General features: G+C 43.7%; 1 protein-coding gene across 2 annotated transcripts in view; it reads left to right on the top strand.

The window, feature by feature from the left end:
• The window catches only part of LOC126426779 (uncharacterized), a 107,098-nt gene that overhangs the window by 61,440 nt on the left and 26,148 nt on the right, over positions 1-19,510 (top strand). The window contains exon 5 of one of the 2 annotated variants that reach the window (XM_050088775.1): positions 10,159-10,395. In XM_050088775.1, the coding sequence (XP_049944732.1) occupies positions 10,159-10,395 (237 nt within the window). Of the gene's footprint in view, positions 1-10,155; positions 10,396-19,510 lie in introns of both variants that reach the window. The other variant, XM_050088774.1, reaches the window with a different exon arrangement.

Here is a 19,510-nt window from a genome sequence, read left to right as displayed (position 1 = left end):
ATTTAAAAGACAATGGCAACAGTTTAGATTCCTTGAGCAGATATCCAACAGTAATTTTTTTTTAATGAAATATCGTACTTGTTTACTGAGTTCTTCTCCCGTTGAACAAGTATTTCCTCATTTGGTGGAATAATAATGAGGCCACATAGGCAGAATATGAAAGATTAAATATTTAAACTATTATTGCTGTTAAAATCAGTGAAATAAATGCAATGTAAAATGTTCACTAATTAGTGATATCTTATTTGAATAAAGATATTTAGAGCCCGCATCTCGTGGTCGTGCAGTAGCGTTCTCGCTTCCCACGCCCGGGTTCCCGGGTTCGATTCCCGGCGGGGTCAGGGATTTTCTCTGCCTCGTGATGGCTGGGTGTTGTGTACTGTCCTTAGGTTAGTTAGGTTTAAGTAGTTCTAAGTTCTAGGGGACTGATGACCGTAGCAGTTAAGTCCCATAGTGCTCAGAGCCAAAGATATTTAGAATATACATATTTTGGATTTAAATACTTTTATTCAGAACAATTATGTATTTACATTTGAAATACAAAAAAATATTTGTATTTTGAATTTAAATACTTTTAATAAACTACACTATGTGATCAAAAGCCTTGATGACAGCTTCCACTCTCGCAGGCGTATGTTCAATCAGGTGCTGGAAGGTTTCTTGGGGAATGGCAGCCCATTCTTCACGGAATGCTGCTCTGACGAGAGGTATTGATGTCGGTCGGTGAGGCCTGGCACGAAGTCAGTGTTTCAAAGGTGTTCTATAGAATTCAGGTCAGGACTCTGTGCAGGCCAGTCCAGACTCTGTGCAGGCAAGTCCATTACAGGGATGTTAATGTCATGTAACCACTCTGCCACAGGCCGTACGTTATGAACAGGTGCTTGATAGTGTTGAAAGATGCAGTAGCCATCCCTGAATTGCTGTTTAACGTTGGGAAGCAAGAGAGTACTTAAAACATCAGTGTGGGCCTGTGCTGTGATAGTGCCACGCAAAACAACAAGGGGTGCAAGCCCCTTCCATGAAAAACACGACCACACCATAATACCACCGCCTCCGAATTGGACTGTTGGCACTACACATGCTGGCAGACGACGTTCACTGGGCATTCAACATACCTACACCGTGCCATCAGATCGCCACATTAGGTACCGTGAATCGTCACTCCAAACAACATTTTTTCACTGTTCAATAGTCCAATGTTTACGCTCTTACACCGAGTGAGTCATCTTTTGACATTTACCAGCATGATGTGTGGTTTATGAACAGTCTCTCGACCGTGAAATCCAAGTTTTTTCACCTTCTGCCTAACTGTCATAGTACTTGCAGTGGATTCTCATGCAGTTTGGTATTCCTGTGTGATGGTCTGGATAGATGTCTGCCTATTACACATTACGACCCTCTCAACTGTTGGCAGTCTCTGTCAGTCAACAGACGAGGTCGACCTATACACTATTGTTCTGTACGTCTCTCTTTACGTTCCCACTTCACTATCGCATCGGAAACAGTGGACCTCTTGATGTGTAGGAGTGTGGAAATCTTGCGTACAGGCATTTGAAACAAGTGACACCCATTCACCTGTTAGGATTACAGGGAGCAAAGGATGTGTGGCAAGTATAACTCCCATGTACATAGTTCAGAAAAGCTGGTGCTGGAGGAAAGGATCCAAATGGTTCGGGAATTGTGAAGTAGCGGTTGCACTTGAACATGTTGTTCCACTTAGTTTGGCAGTGGTCATTCGTTTTGGTGGACCATGGTCAGTTGTAATGCCGGACATAAAAATCTGTGCAGTGATAGTTGCAGAGTCGGTATATGACATAGGATGCTTTCACAGGTGGTCCAGCCTCCGACAGGTTAGGATAAGCTGGTGATTGAGGGAGTAGAAAGTGCTGTGTGGTTGAATCGGGCAGGTCTTGCACCTAGGTTTTCAGTGGAAATATGAGGCAATGAATCCTAAATTCAGATCATGAAGGTATCATCAGTGAACTTGAGCCAGACATGGGGTTTGGGGTTTTAGCAGGCCATTTCATATACCAAATCTGCTGCAATAACTGCACAACATTTTATGTCAGCACGACAACCGACCACCTATCTGTCAGGATGAATGGTCACCACCAAACTGTGGCCGAGAATCAGTTGACCCCCTGTAGCGTGACATGCAGTAGCTGCTAATAAACCTGGTTCCTTCCCTTCACCAACAGCTTTTCTGAATTATACAGATGGGAATTATCCTTGCAATACATCCTGGGCTCCCCTCCTTGTTAACTCATTGTCCCCACACCCAACAATTTTCCCTCCTTCTGTCCTGTCGCCCTCTCGCAATCCGCATCCCTGCGTCACCTTCACCATGCATTACGCCTGACCGGCCCCCGTACCCGGGTACCTCGTGCCTAGCCTGTGGACCTGCCACCCCTCCCTCTCCTTCCTAGCCAAAACCGTACTGCCTCCCTTTGAGCCATTAGTTATCCATCCCGAACCCATCTTCTTGCTCCCACCTCATCCTCCCTGTATCCACTTCACCAGACACAGCATCCACCCCACCTGCTGATCAGAAATCCCAGCATTGTGTGTGTAAGGCCGGTATTACACTATCATATTTCTTTGTTAAAGTTGATATGTCAAATATTTATGTCAAAGAAATTTGTTGGTGTAACAGGAAACTTTGTCAAATCTAGCACGTTGTCAAATAAATATCGTCAAATCTAGGGCCTCACCGTAGAAATGATCGTAAAAGTCGCTCGTCTTCTGTTCGCTGCAGTCTGAAATGTTACCACTTGGAGCGTTAACGTCAGTGCAGCTATCTGCCACCAGTAGTACGTTTGTGAAATATATGAAGCTGACGTGGCACCGTACAACGTTTTTTGATGAACAGGTGGGATACGCTGCAGGCGACAGTTCCACAGCCGCCTCTGGACACATCCAGGCAGCCTTTGAGGAAACTGGTATACAGGAGGAAGATGCCCTATAATATATATAAAATTTTCTGAGCTCTCCATTCTTCTTAATCTCTTTTTGTGCTCAGAATGCCTCACATTGTAAAGCCCCTAATCAGCTTCATACATTTCTATTAATTTTGTAGTTGTGGGACACAAAATGTAATTATTACTTTGTTCAACAATAAAAATAGTTCTTAATGCACGTAAAGTGTATTGAACATTTATTTACCTTCAGATATTGGTTCTTTAGTGCTTTATAAATTGCTTCACCTGTTTATGTTTATTATTTTTGTTAGTATGCACTGTGGTATTCGAGTGCTGTACTGTTAGCTAGAGTAACACTGTCCTGTAGCAAGAAATTGGAGTGTTTCTGTGAGCTTGCCTTCTGCGGATATAGCAGTGCTTACGTGAGTATTGTGCTTTGTCATATGACTTCACTTAGCGTATACTGAAATGTATTGTCTTCCATTCTTAAATAATATATGTATGACTTGATGTCCTCCAGCTCACCTAACAAATTTTTCACCCAGGTACGTTTCCTTCCTTTTCCCCACTTCTCTTCCAAATGTGCACACAACTGCTGCGCATGAAAGGTTGTTGTTGTCAGCCATCTTGAACTTTGATGAAAAATATGATGACAGTGTAATACCCCGTTGTTTGTCAAAGAAATTTGACAAATATTTGATCATATCTTTGTCAAATCTTTGTCAAAAAAATATGATAGTGTAACGCCAGCCCAACCAGCACAATGTAGGGACACGTGTGTGTGTGTGTGTGTGTGTGTGTGTGTGTGTGTGCGCGCAAAGGATGTGTGGCAAGTATAACTCCCATGTACATAGTTCAGAAAAGCTGGTGCTGGAGGAAAGGATCCAAATGGTTCGGGAATTGTGAAGTAGCGGTTGCACTTGAACATGTTGTTCCACTTAGTTTGGCAGTGGTCATTCGTTTTGGTGGACCATGGTCAGTTGTAATGCCGGACATAAAAATCTGTGCAGTGATAGTTGCAGAGTCGGTATATGACATAGGATGCTTTCACAGGTGGTCCAGCCTCCGACAGGTTAGGATAAGCTGGTGATTGAGGGAGTAGAAAGTGCTGTGTGGTTGAATCGGGCAGGTCGTGCACCTAGGTTTTCAGTGGAAATATGAGGCAATGAATCCTAAATTCAGATCATGAAGGTATCATCAGTGAACTTTAGCCAGACATGGGGTTTGGGGTTTTAGCAGGCCATTTCATATACCAAATCTGCTGCAATAACTGCACAACATTTTATGTCAGCACGACAACCGACCACCTATCTGTCAGGATGAATGGTCACCACCAAACTGTGGCCGAGAATCAGTTGACCCCCTGTAGCGTGACATGCAGTAGCTGCTAATAAACCTGGTTCCTTCCCTTCACCAACAGCTTTTCTAAATTATACAGATGGGAATTATCCTTGCAATACATCCTGGGCTCCCCTCCTTGTTAACTCATTGTCCCCACACCCAACAATTTTCCCTCCTTCTGTCCTGTCGCCCTCTCGCAATCCGCATCCCTGCGTCACCTTCACCATGCATTACGCCTGACCGGCCCCCGTACCCGGGTACCTCGTGCCTAGCCTGTGGACCTGCCACCCCTCCCTCTCCTTCCTAGCCAAAACCGTACTGCCTCCCTTTGAGCCATTAGTTATCCATCCCGAACCCATCTTCTTGCTCCCACCTCATCCTCCCTGTATCCACCTCACCAGACACAGCATCCACCGCACCTGCTGATCAGAAATCCCAGCATTGTGTGTGTAAGGCCGGTATTACACTATCATATTTCTTTGTTAAAGTTGATATGTCAAATATTTATGTCAAAGAAATTTGATGGTGTAACAGGAAACTTTGTCAAATCTAGCACGTTGTCAAATAAATATCGTCAAATCTAGGGCCTCACCGTAGAAATGATCGTAAAAGTCGCTCGTCTTCTGTTCGCTGCAGTCTGAAATGTTACCACTTGGAGCGTTAACGTCAGTGCAGCTATCTGCCACCAGTAGTACGTTTGTGAAATATATGAAGCTGACGTGGCACCGTACAACGTTTTTTGATGAACAGGTGGGATACGCTGCAGGCGACAGTTCCACAGCCGCCTCTGGACACATCCAGGCAGCCTTTGAGGAAACTGGTATACAGGAGGAAGATGCCCTATAATATATATAAAATTTTCTGAGCTCTCCATTCTTCTTAATCTCTTTTTGTGCTCAGAATGCCTCACATTGTAAAGCCCCTAATCAGCTTCATACATTTCTATTAATTTTGTAGTTGTGGGACACAAAATGTAATTATTACTTTGTTCAACAATAAAAATAGTTCTTAATGCACGTAAAGTGTATTGAACATTTATTTACCTTCAGATATTGGTTCTTTAGTGCTTTATAAATTGCTTCACCTGTTTATGTTTATTATTTTTGTTAGTGTGCACTGTGGTATTCGAGTGCTGTACTGTTAGCTAGAGTAACACTGTCCTGTAGCAAGAAATTGGAGTGTTTCTGTGAGCCTGCCTTCTGCGGATATAGCAGTGCTTACGTGAGTATTGTGGTTTGTCATATGACTTCACTTAGCGTATACTGAAATGTATTGTTTTCCATTCTTAAATAATTTATGTATGACTTGATGTCCTCCAGCTCACCTAACAAATTTTTCACCCAGGTACGTTTCCTTCCTTTTCCCCACTTCTCTTCCAAATGTGCACACAACTGCTGCGCATGAAAGGTTGTTGTTGTCAGCCATCTTGAACTTTGATGAAAAATATGATGACAGTGTAATACCCCGTTGTAGCTCCACATCAAAGATCTTTGTCAAAGAAATTTGACAAATATTTGATCATATCTTTGTCAAATCTTTGTCAAAAAAATATGATAGTGTAACACCAGCCCAACCAGCACAATGTAGGGACACGTGTGTGTGTGTGTGTGTGTGTGTGTGTGTGTGTGTGTGTGTGTGCGCGCGCGCGCGCGCGTGTTGAGTCTTCCAAAAATTTGCAAGTTTTCATTAATTGTGTGTGCCTTGCGATGACTTAATGCTGTTCTGTCTCCTTTATTCCTAAGCTATAGACACTCAACTATTTGTTTTGTCTTATTCTGCACGATTGTTACAATATTGATTTGTGTGTCAGATACGCTATACTACTGAATTTATATCACTGATGTAAAATTTGAGATTTGTCTTTTTTTCTGAATTATTTATAACTGATAAGAAGTTTGTCAGTTCTCAATATACAGTTTCTTCCCAAGTTTTGTTTGTTTAAAATACTATTTTGATTTTTTGCTGAATGTGTGTACATTCCTATTTCCTCTCATTTTCACGATTTGTCTCTGGGTTTCCCATTTCTGTGGCACATCGGGCTCGATCTCTGTACTCCTTGAGAACCTCTCTGCCGGTTCAATACAATTCAGTAGTTTGTTTGAAGCACTACGGTCAGTGTCTCGCAGTTCCCTTTGTTATCCAGTGCAGTTCTCAATCCTTATTTTCCGAAAAGCAGATTTTGTGGTTGATATCCTATGATTCTGGTATTAAATGTGTAGTTGAAGCCTCTTTTTTTATAGTTTCACAAATCCACTTCTGTTTCTTTTAATTTGTCTGTTTTGTATTTATTTTTTACTCCCTCGTGTCTTTCTCACCTCTGCGTATGTTGCCAGATTAGCTTCTGTTTTGGTGCTGTACCTATTGTTGTATGCCATCGTCCTTTTGCTTTATCACGTTTATTCCACGGTGGGTGTCTCTCCTTTTTGATTGAGGAATTTTAACTTCAGATTAGGTGATTATCTTCTCTTTGAATTGTTCCGAGGTCACGGCTGTCTCTTCCTCCCATTCCCCATTTCGTCCTTGACAATTTCTGTTTTGTCGTATCAAACTTTGGTGTCGCCGTGTGTAATTGCTACCAGGTCGATTTGGTATTCTCCGAGGGATCTGACTAGTGATCCCCACATCTCAGCTTTCTTGAAGTGAGTTGATATTATCCTCGTATTGTGTCGATACCATAATTCGGCCAGTCTCTGGCCGATCTTGTTAGTGAGTCTCTGACCTGGGTATATTCTTGTTCTTTTGAATCTCTTTCCTGTCCATAAGTATGAGTTTAAATCCCCTAATCAAATTCGAACGTCTCCCATAGGGATCTTTCTTATGGTTTTCTCTAGTTCCTACCGTTACTTACAGACACCTTCTTTCTCTGTCTTGCTATCTCGCTTTACTGGTGCACATTTGTCGATTATGATGTAGGGTGTGTTAGCAAATTTTAACCTTATCATCATCACTTTTTTGTTCATTGGTTTCAGTGGTGATTGGAGGACCCTCCTGCTGACTGCATCAGCCATTCCCAGGAATGGTGCTCCTTATCCACTTTTTCCTGTCTGTTTTGCTATCGAACTGTCTGTAGTTACCGAAGTCCGTGGAATACCTCGCAACACTGCCCGCCAGTCTTTTTCCTTTTCCACACGGCAATTGAGCGAGGGGAAAACGACTGTCTATATGTTCCTGCACGAGCTGATTTCTTTTTTCTTCTCTTTGCAGTCAGTATGTGACACATTTATTGGTGCCAATAGAATTTTTCAGCAGTGTGCCACAAAAGTTGTTTTTCTAAACTTTCTCAATGGTGTTTTTTGAAAAAAGTGTCTTTTTTCCCCTCCAGGGATTCCCACGTAAGTTCACGGAGCATTTTTCTAATACTCAAATGTTGATTGAATCTACTGGTAACAACTCCAGTAGCATGCCTCTGAAATGCTTCAGTGTATTTCTTTAGTCCAGTCTGGTGGTTCAGGCAAACAGTACTTCATAGTCACTTGCACAAGTGCTGTGCAGCGGTCTCCTTTCCTACAGCCGACCTTATGTGCTTATTCCACTGTGGATTGCATGTCACAGCAGTAACTTCTATCTGTCACTGGCTCTCCACTAAATGCTCTGACCAGCACGATAGCAGTCCGTTTCCGAGGAAGTATTGTTATATGTTGTAGTGTTCGTGATGAATTTAAACGTTTAGACTTGACTTACTTCAATTAATGGAGTGGATATTATTTTGTTTTCTTATTCTTCTCTTTACTGACTGTAGGATTAAGAGTTCTGCTTGCACAATTTATGCTGGAAGGAAACAATCTAATGATTTCTGCTTTTCTTCAGTAATTTTTCTGAGGAAATATTTATCTTCTACTTATCAAAATTGGAAATGCTATGTACACAGATACAACATACAAATTCTGAATTCAGAGTGGCGTATCAGTCAATTATTCCTTTGTTATAAAGAGATTACAGCCATTGTCATGTTTTTCTGCGTGTATTCTGGGGCGGCACGCTTCCCCGATGTTGGTTAGTAATTCACAGAGCTGTGTTATCGCGTCTGTGCAGGTATTCCCCCTTGTGAAGTTACTGCCAGCGCTGTCCCATCTTGAAGGCATACACCTTCCCTATCCTGGTTGTCCACATGCGCAAAAAGCAGTAAATTCACACAGTAGTTGTGCTGGCTTATATCAGTTTTTTGTTTGTCAGTATCATTTGTCAGTAAGGAATATGAAAGGATATATGTCACCCTTGCAGACTGTAATACAACACAATGCTATGTTGCTCCAGTCCCTGCTTGTTCAACATGAAACACAAACAAAATAAACATTTTGCATTTATTTCAAAATTATAATGGACAAAAACATATTACATATGTTTTCTAAACAAATATTTACTGTACACTCCCGAGTCAGTAAAGACAACAGTATGACTGAAAATTCTATCACACCTACGGTGTGTTCTTTACCTGCATGTCAAGTAGCTTATTTTTTTATGTACTATGAGGGTTGAATACAAAGGAATGCCTCCACCTTCGTTGATTGGGTTTGGATGGTAATATTGTAATAAATTAAATGCAGAAATAATCCTTAGAATGTGATCTTTAATTCCAATATTCACTTTTCCACATAATCACCAGCCAATTGGATACATTTCTGCCAACAATGAACAAGTTTTCTGAAGCTATCACGGAAGAATTCCACACTGTTTCTGCAACCACAGTCTCACATTTCCCTCAATGTCTTCATCAGAAGCATAATGTTGTTCCCGCAGATCGTGTTTCATCATCGGGAACAGATGGAAGTCAGACGGTGCTAAATCTGGACTGTATAGAGGATGCCGTACAGTGAGATTCAGTCTCTAAAAGTTCTGCTGTGGTGGTACGTGAAGTGTGTGGTTTGGCACTGTCATGCTGCAGGAAAACATTTCCCTTTTCCTTTTGGACCCTTGTTAGCCGTCGTTTCAGAGTTCACAGCATTGTGATGTAACACTCTGAATTTGTTGTTGTTCCTCACTCAAGGAAATCAACAAGGATAACACCATCTGTGTTTCAGAACACTGTGGTCATGATTTTTCCAGCTGAGGGCTGTGTCTTTGAATTTCTTTTTCTGGGGCGAGTTTGGTGTGTGTGTGTGGGGGGGTGGGGGTGGGGGGGGTGAATATTCCGTAGATTGACGTTTCATCTCCGGGTCATAATGGTGTACCCACGTTTAATCTCCTGTCACAATTTAATGGAGAAAGGCATCACCTTCCTTCTTGTAATACGAGAGGAGTTCCTGGCAAATTTCAAGTCTGTGTGCTTTCATTTCAGCAGTCAGCATCCAGAGTATCCATCGTGCACAGATCTTCTGATAGCCAAGCAAAGCAATAATGTGACCCACACGTTCTTGTGAAATGCCAATTGTGCTTGCTGTTTTTCTCTGATTGATACTACAATCATTCTGAATCAGTTTGTCAACATTTTGCCTGTGGAACTCTGTGGTTGCTGTCACAGGACATCCGACTGTATTTTTGTCACACAGGTCAGATGTTCCTGCCTCAACATCTTTAAGCATACCGCCCAACGACGCGCAGTACTCACATCGACACAATCACCATAAACTGCTTTCATTCTCTGATGAATCTCCTTTGGGGTAACACCTTCCGCTGCCAAGAATTCAATGAATGCACGTCGCCTAAATCACATTGACCGACCGTCTGCACGGGTTCCACACTTTACACTGTAACAACACAACCATTCAATGCTAAGGCTTTCTGCCAACAACAAGCCAGTACCTGCCGCATAGCAATGCTGCCAACTGTTCAAGAGTTACGAAGGTGGAGGCATTAGTTTTCAGACAACCTTCGTAGTTCGTATATTTTGTACTTTTGTGTGTCCCTGGTACGAAATAGATAAAGTCCGGGACTGTATCTGCTCTCTTGCCACTCCCAGCAGGATGCGACACCCAGCTCGGGCACCCCGCGGCGCATCGTCCTAAAGCGGCGCCCGTCCACTCCGCCCAACACGGGCAGCGGTGCGGGGGCGGAGGCCGCCGCGGCGACGTCGTCCACCGGCGGGGGCGTCAGCACCACTACAGGGGGCGGTGGTACAGTGGGGGCGGAGGACCGGCCCGGCAGTGCTGTGGGATCCGCGAGCAAGAGAGTCCGCATCACGGCACTCGGCCCTGCCGAGGTGAGTCGTGTGGCTGCTGGGAAAAATTATCTGATAATTAATAAGAGTTGTCAAGATGACTGACTTACAAAAATTGGTGATAGTGACCTCCGTTGTGCAACTCAAATAATTCAGTATGACAGTGTAAGTTCTTATGGACAACGTGACAAGTCAGTACACTCATTTCTGACTGTTACGATCCTGCGAATGAAGTATCGCAATCCCTGACAGTTAATAACTTATCTTGCAATGAGATCACATGGGAATCAGTTCTTTGTGATTTTTTATGTTCGTGGTGTGTGAGATTCAGAGCCAAAATCAATCACCCAAAGCTGTTAAAAGTATTCTCAAAAACTATTGAGAAAATTTAATTTGAAGGTTTTCGAGTGTATTAATTCGCTGAAGATAAACTAATAATTTGAGGAGCTGCGTGCCTCGATGGTGGAGTGGCTTGCCTGTCCTGTCCAGTGGGTGGCCCGGCTTCGGTTCCTGGCAAATGCTCATTTCTAAATGAAGGTGCACGTTGTACGAGTTTTTCCATGAAGCGTAAAATATGTGAAGATGAAAACTGGAATTTGGCGTGTCATATGTAATTAGAAATAAGATTATGCACAATTCTCATAAAACTAATTAGATATATGATAATTACCACATATTTGATAAATTTTATATTGAAATTATATAGGTATTCTAATTGCATGAAAAAAAGAGAATAGGGTAATGACTATAATCAGACCTGAACTAGCGATTGCCAGACTCGAATGATACCAATTTATTTATTTATTTTTCATGTTTAATATTTTCTGCTTTGCAGAAATGCTCCTAGATCGTGGACCTTCATTTCAAAAATTGCATTGCCCCGAAATTGAACCCTGGCTGCCTGGCGGCAGGTGAGCAGTATGGCAGAGAACCGAGTGACCCATTGAAATATTGTTTTAGTTTTAGAGAATTAAAGGTACTCAGAAAACTTCAAATACACTTTCTGTGAGAATTTTTTAGAGTTGCACGAACCTGACTTGGGGCATTGACATTTGAGTTCTGAAATCCGTATAATGTAAATATAGAAAACCGCAAAAATCCAGCTGCTGTGTGGTGCCCGGCTTAGTGCCTGCTGGAAAGGTGAACTGGCAGACCGACTTTATTTGATCTCTCCACGTGCTCGCTGCTCCCCCACTCTGTCTCGTGCCCTCCAGTGTTCCTTTCGTGATTATTGTCTCTAGATGACCGAACAACTAGAGAATGTTTTGGTTGTCGAGAAAAGAAAGGTGTCCGGAGATATTAAGTTGATCAATAATGGACACCCGTGTTCTTCTTTCAGTTAATTTTACATGCAGCATGTGCACCAACATTAAAGCTCAAATGCATCGATGTGCCGCTTGTTATCGAGACCACGTTTCGCAACTGCAAAAGAAGACTGGAAACGTGTTTCGACAAGCTGAATCTTTGTACTGTCTGTTATCACTCTGTTCTGCCAGATCTCGGTGAGATACTTTGTAGCCACTCGTCATAGTGTGATACGTCTTCTTATCACATCTTCACAGCTTCCCGTGTTGCAGACGGTTGACCCAAGACAGATGATAGAATGTACAACTTTCAGATCCTCTAATTGAAATGCGAGTTAGACCTGTGCCCTTTGATCTATTATCGCTAGTTTGGACTTGACGAGAATGATGTCGGATCCATATAATAGGCTAATGCCCATTACTCTTGTTAGTAACTCAGCAAATGCCTCTTTGATTATGGCTGAAAGCACCGTGCCATCGGCAAATCGGAGGTTGTTGACCCTTTCACTGCTGTGATGGGTATGCGTGTCATACGAGGTGCATTCAAGTTCTAAGGCCTCCGATTTTTTTTCTCCGGACTGGAAAGAGATAGAAACATGCGCATTGTTTTAAAATGAGGCCGCATTCATTGTCAATACGTCCCAGAGATGGCAGCCCCGTACGGCAGATGGAATTTTACCGCCAGCGGCGAGAATGAGAACTGTTTAAATACTTAAAATGGCGACATTTTCCTTACTTGAACAGCGTGCAATCATTCGTTTTCTGAATTTGCGTGGTGTGAAACCAATTGAAATTCGTCGACAGTTGAAGGAGACATGTGGTGACGGAGTTATGGATGTGTCGAAAGTGCATTCGTGGGTGCGACAGTTTAATGAAGGCAGAACATCGAGTGACAACAAACCGAAACAACCTCGGGCTCGCACGAGCCGGTCTGACGACACGATCGAGAAAGTGGAGAGAATTGTTTTGGGGGATCGCCGAATGACTGTCGAACAGATCGCCTGCGGAGTTGGCATTTCTGTGGGTTCTGTGCACACAATCCTGCATGACGACCTGAAAATGCGAAAAGTGTCATCCAGGTGGGTGCCACAAATGCTGACGGACGACCACACGGCTGCCCGTGTGGCACATTGCCGAGCAATGTTGACGCGCAACGACAGCACGAATGGAACTTTCTTTTCGTCGGTTGTGACAATGGATGAGACGTGGATGCCATTTTTCAATCCAGAAACAAAGCGTAAGTCAGCTCGATGGAAGCACACAGATTCACCGCCACCAAAAAAATTTCGGGTAACCGCCAGTGCTGAAAAAATAACGGTGTCCATGTTCTGGGACAGCGAGGGCGTAATCCTTACCCATTGCGTTCCAAAGGGCACTACGGTAACAGGTGCATCCTACAAAAATGTTTTGAAGAACAAATTCCTTCCTGCATGGCAACAAAAACGTCCGGGAAGGGCTGCGCGTGTGCTGTTTCACCGAGACAACGCACCCGCTCGTCGAGCTAACGTTACGCAACAGTTTCTTCGTGATAACAACTTTGAAGTGATTCCTCGTGCTTCCTACTCACCTGACCTGGCTCCTAGTGACTTTCGGCTTTTTCCAACAACGAAAGACGCTCTCCGTCGCCGCACATTCACCAGTCGTGCTGCTATTGCCTCCGCGATTTTCCAGTGGTCAAGACAGACTCCTAAAGAAGCCTTCGCCGCTGCCGTGGAATCGTGGCGTCAGCGTTGTGAAAAATGTGTACGTCTGCAGGGCGATTACATCGAGAAGTAACGCCAGTTTCATTGATTTCGGTTGAGCAGTTAATTAGAAAAAAAATCGGAGGCCTTAGAACTTGAATGCACCTCGTACTACGCCGTTCTCCAGGTGATGCGGATGTGTGTACACCCACTGCTTTGGTTTTCTTACAGTGCTTTGGATGTCTGTCTGTGTCCCGAACTACCGAGCTCACATTGGTGCAGACGAGTTACTTTTGTATCTCAGTTTTGAGTATTTCATACAACAAAGGTGCTTCATAGCAAGCTATCATTTGCAAATGAACCTAATTTCTACATCTCGAATCATTTATGAGATATGACGATTCTTACGATCGTACGAGTCGCAGTGCACGAGGGTATGTCGCCTTACCACCAGGCAGTACACCGAACAGATGCTGTTCGACCGTATGGTGGCTGCTGCATATGCCGGTGGTCCTGAATTCCTTCTCACGCACGGTAATGCCAGGGCCCATTTGGCGGGCATCGGTGGGGATCTCTTTCAGTGACCGGACATCGAAGCAGTGGAACGGTCAGTCGTGAGTCCCGACGTAAACTCTGTAGAGCAAGTGTGGGATGTGCTCGGTGAAGTGTTTGTTGTCCTGTTCTGCCACAGACCACCATTGAAGAGTGGAGACCAATACCGCAGTGTGACCTCCATAGACTTAAGTGGATTGTGCAACATACGTTTCAGGTTGTGATTAATGCTCACAAATGGTTCAAATGGCTCTGAGCACTATGGGACTTAACATCTGAGGTTGTCAGTCCCCTAGACTTAGAACTACTTAAACCTAACTAACCTAAGGACATCACACACATCTGTGCCCGAGGCAGGATTCGAACCTGCGACCGTAGCAGCAATGCGTGTCCGGACTGAAGTGCGTAGAACCGCTCGGCCACAGTGGCTGACTTAATGCTCACAAGTCCAATGAAAAGAATCCAGGATGACAAGCTAAATGACTGTTTCTACTTTGTTTCTGAAACCTGTCAGACATTTCAGTTCTTGTTATGTAAGGGAATGAGGATGTAATGATGATTTGTTTTGTACTTGATTTGTGAAAGATAAAGATATAATTTGGTAAAAATCAAACAGTGGAAAATCTAGGATGATATAATTTATAACACATACAGACCACAATTATTGCTCAGTGGAGTATGGCAGATGCCCAACATCATGTTCCCCTAATTGTTTTGAGCAGTGTATTTATCATGTGTTACATGCTCTATTAACTTTTTGCTGCTCTTGTTCTTTAATGAGGTTTTAAAAAGTCAGTTGCCAGTGGATTGAGATTTCTAAATAGTTTATAATTATACCTAATGCACGTGAGCGTGCACAGAGTGTGTGCGCACGTGTCCAAATTACTTTTAGTGTTAAAATTTGTGCATCTTGATGTGAAAGGCCATCGTGATGTGAAAGGCCATTTGACGTGTTACTAACAGGATGTCCCTCTAGTAGTGAAGAATGAATAAAAATGTTGTCTGTAGTTGTACTACTGTTTCCCTGCACTCTAGTTTGAAAGACACAGTCTGCACGAGATTGATATGAATTTAGATCTTTCAAAGTTCCTTTTCTTACTTTTAAAATTAATATTAAAAGTCACCACAAACAACTAATTTTTGGTACTTTCTGTTGAACAAAGATTTTTCTCTAGCTTAAACAGCAATGTACTGAAATCAGAGCCAGTGGGCTTATAGGTAAGTATAATTAAAAGTTTAGTTTCATGAAAATAGTGTGGAAAGGATAGATTGCTACTCACCGTATAGCAGAGATGTTGAGCCACAGACAGGTACATCAAGAAGTCTACTAAACATGTAAGCTTTGACCAGAAGACCTTTTTCTGAAATTGACACCCCCCCCCCCCCCCCCCCCCCCCCGCTGCCGCCACACACACACACACACACACACACACACACACACAGTGCGACCACTGTCTCTGGCTGCCGAGGCCAGACAGCAAGTGCTTAACGTTCAATGACCTGTTCAGTGCCGTGCTCTGATAGATTGAAATGGAATACCATTTTCATATATATGGCCATTCTCCAAAGAGCTGCTTGAAAAGTAGCCAGCTGATCTCTATACCAGTATAGAAAGCCTCTGTGAAATGGCACATTAAGTGGTGCTCTGATATACCAATAATGTCAGTCAACATCAACGAGCAGTTTACTAACTTCATTTCTAAAACCCCTTATTTCTTGATGAATACCATAATTCCTCTGTAAGTTAGATTCGTTAACTTTTTTTTGAAGGTGGGTACTTTGTTAGAGAGACTTACACAGGAATGCCCACTGGGTGACTTCAGTCTGGAGAAGGTGCAGCTCCAGCACCAGCTACTACAGGAATTTTCCCAGGAGTGAGACCCCCCCCGCCCCCCCCCCCCCCCCCCCCCCCGCCCCCCCGCCCACTACGTTGTCACCTACAAGCTTTGACAGCCTCGCAGCCCCACGCCATTCCCATACGTGCGAAGTTAGTTAACTTCATGTTCCACAGATCATTTTACGATAAATCATAATAATGTGGAACAAGTCATTTTACATTCAGAACATAAATTAGTTTACAGACGTCAAGGAAAGGTAATTTACCCTCCATTTCAGTCTCCATAGTGAATTTGATGTTGGGGTGTATGGAGTTTAGATGTGTAAGGAAGTCAAGGAGTTTATCCATACCATGTGGCCAGATGACGAACGTGTCGTCCACGTAACGGAAAAAGCAAGTAGGTTTCCATACGGATGACAACAGGGCTTCCTCCTCGAAGTTCTCCATGTACAAATTCGCTACCACCGGTGAGAGTGGGCACTTCCTTACACATCTAAACTCCATACACCCCAACATCAAATTCACTATGGAGACTGAAATGGAGGGTAAATTACCTTTCCTTGACGTCTTGGTCAAGAGAAGGGCTGACGGCACCCTAGGCCATGGGGTGTATCGGAAGACTACGCACACTGATCTGTATTTGCACGCAGACAGCTGCCCCCACCCTTCACAGAGGAAAGGGGTACTTAAAACTCTAGTACATAGGGCGCGCACTATCTCTGACACAGAGAGTCTACCCCAGGAATTGGAACATCTGAGAACTGTATTTCGAAAAAATGGGTACTCAGAGTGGCAGAGTCAACGTGCTCTCCGCCCAACCACTGCAGCACAACCTCTTGAGATGGATGAAGTCACGAGGGAGGAGGTAGGCACTGCATTTATTCCTTACACAGGCGCACTCTCGGGGAAAATCGCTCGCATTCTGAAGAAACACCGGGTCGGAACTGTGTTTTGTCCTCCAAATAAAACTCGTGCACTGGTGGGGAGTGCCAAAGATGACATCGGTTTGAGGAAGGCCGGCGTGTACCAGATTCCGTGTCAGTGTGGCAAGTCGTATATTGGTCAGACGATGCGTACCATCGAAGATCGATGCCGTGAACACCAGAGGCACACTCGTCTGATGTATCCGAGCAAGTCGGCGGTCGCTGAACATTGTTTGTCGGAAAATCACGCCATGGAATATGACCGCACGAGGATTCTGGTACAGACGTCGAGATATTGGGACAGCGTTGTTAGAGAGGCCATCGAAATTCGCACCAATGACGACCTCATAAACCGTGACTGTGGCTATAACCTTAGCAAGGCTTGGGAACCAGCGATCGGGTTAATCAAGAGTAAATCGAGCAAACGTATAGTTGTGACGACCACGGCGGACAGAGCCATCACTCCGACGTCATCTCAGACGCCGTCGCAATCTGTTCCACCGTGCGACCGTGGCGCGGGGCGCGGACGGCGGAGGGAGCACGCCGCGGGCGGAGGGTATTTAAATCAGCCGCCGCCGCGACCAAACCCAGTTCCCTCTGAGCAGCCATAGCGTACGGATCTCCGTGCCGGCACGTTCACAGGAGCTCAGTCCGTCAGTTCACCTGATGATGGCGACATGTATGATCGCCGAAATATTGTGCCCGTTGGACACTGTAGACCGGCAGCACACCCGTGGATATTTTGACTATCAAATACGCCGGGAGAAACTCAAGAATCACATTAATTATGTACATCATTGTTCCATTTGAACTGCAGTGAGTTATTTACAACAAACTTTATGAGGGAATAAATATATTGTGGATCAGTAGTCAATTGACTGCCAAACTCCTTTAAAACATGTCTACAAGATTATTGTGGGTGAGCACCATATATTTTACAGCTCATTTTTGAGCAATGAAGACTTTCTTACTTAAATGTGAGTTGCATCAGAACATTATTCCATGTGACATTATTGAATGAAAATATGCAAAATATGTCAACTTACTGATTTGTCTCTCCCCAAGATTTGCAATGATTCTAACCACAAGTGAGGCTGAACTAAGTTGTTTTAAGATAGTCCGAAATATGCTTTTTACAGATTACATTTTCATCAAAATGGATACTTAAGAATTTTGAAATTTCCACCATATATATTATTTTCTCACCATATATTACTCTTATATTTCAGTCTAGTACCCCTAGATGTCCAGAACTGAAAGTGTTATGTCTTTTTAAAATTGAGGGTGAGACCATTCACAGGAAGCTAGTCAAATATTTTTATGGACCTCTTTCTTCTGTTGATGTGTGTACGCTTCAATTGATTATAACACTAGTGTCCTGTGCAGAAAGAACTAATTATACAAAAATCAGTTTAGATGGCAGATTGTTTACATATATGAGGACCAATAGCAGACCTAAGGTTGAACGTTGGGGATCCCGTACATGATTTCTCCCCAGTCAGAATAATTTCCAGGGACTACGTTGATTGAATTACTAAATACAACTTTCTGCATTCTTTTAGTCAGATATGACATTCTTCATTGGTTGGTTACACCATCAGTCCTGTAACACTTCAGTTGATCTAGGGGAATATTATGATTCACATGGTCTAATGCTTTAGTTAGGTGACAAAAAATACCAACGAGCACTATTTTGGTATTTAGCACTTAATTCGGTAAGTGAGTATGGCATTTTCAATAGTGCAACTCTTCTGAAATCCAAACTGTGATTTGCTCAGGTGAGATACTAGTCTAGAATACGTTACATTCTCTGGAAAATGATGTCAGTAGTGAAACAGTTTAACAGTTATTGACATCTTTGAAGATTGTTTTAATGATATACATCCTCTAATAAATTAATTTGAGCAAATATTACCACAAAAAATTAATAAGAAAGTATTTGAAAACTAAAACCATTTTAAAAACTGCAGAGTGATGTGAATAGCTGTCCTCCAACTCTGACTCACACCAAAGATATGTTGCACCTTCCAAGTGCTGTGCCAATAAAAGACTATTTTTGGCTTACCTTCATGACATCATTGTATTTGTGATAGTTGTTATAACCTTTAATCACCAATAATTGCGTGGATATTCAAACACACACACTTAGAAACAATAGCTGGTTACATGATAACAACTCAGTATCTCTCATTCGACTCCCGTGCCGTAACGTGCGGCCGGCGCCGTTCATAGCTAGGTGGCACTCCCGCACTCAGCCGAGTTGCGGAGCGCCTCTATCGCCATTTGCGCGTACTGTCGTGGCAGCACTGTTAAATGTCGTGGCACTGTCACAACACTTCCCCCCCTTAAAAAAAAAAACTCACTTCCTTGGAGACATGGACAGTGCGGAGACATCCATGGCCACTTGTGAGGCCCCGAGAAGATCCCGCAGAGAGACACAAGAGTACGGTCGAAAATGTCCAGGGCGGAAGCTCATGCATTGAACGTGCCTCCTGGACGAGATGATGGGTGCAAACTCCGGAGCAGCATCCATAGGTGTCGTGGACCTGGGGGTGTGCTCCAGCGAGATGGGTCCCGGAGAAGGCGGCGTCGCGACTGGGGCCGGTTCCGGCGTACTCGGAAGCGGTAGCGACGTCGGCTGCATCAACACGTACGGTAGATCGGCAGCAGCGACAGGACTGGCTTCTCGGGCTGGTGGAGATGAAGGAAAGGGCGGTGGCACCAGCGTGGCCACCACTCGTGGGCGCATCTGGTCGTAATGGCGAACAACCGTGCTGTCGTCCGTACGTATTTCACAAAGCCGGCGGCCGCGAAGAGCCTTGACCACCCCTGGAATCCATTTAGGGCGAGATCCGTACC

This window comes from Schistocerca serialis, chromosome 11 (genome assembly GCF_023864345.2).
Source record: "Schistocerca serialis cubense isolate TAMUIC-IGC-003099 chromosome 11, iqSchSeri2.2, whole genome shotgun sequence".
Taxonomy (NCBI): Eukaryota; Metazoa; Arthropoda; class Insecta; order Orthoptera; family Acrididae; genus Schistocerca; species Schistocerca serialis.
The sequence above is the reverse complement of the archived record's forward strand: the minus strand, read 5'-3'. Positions and strand labels throughout refer to the sequence as shown.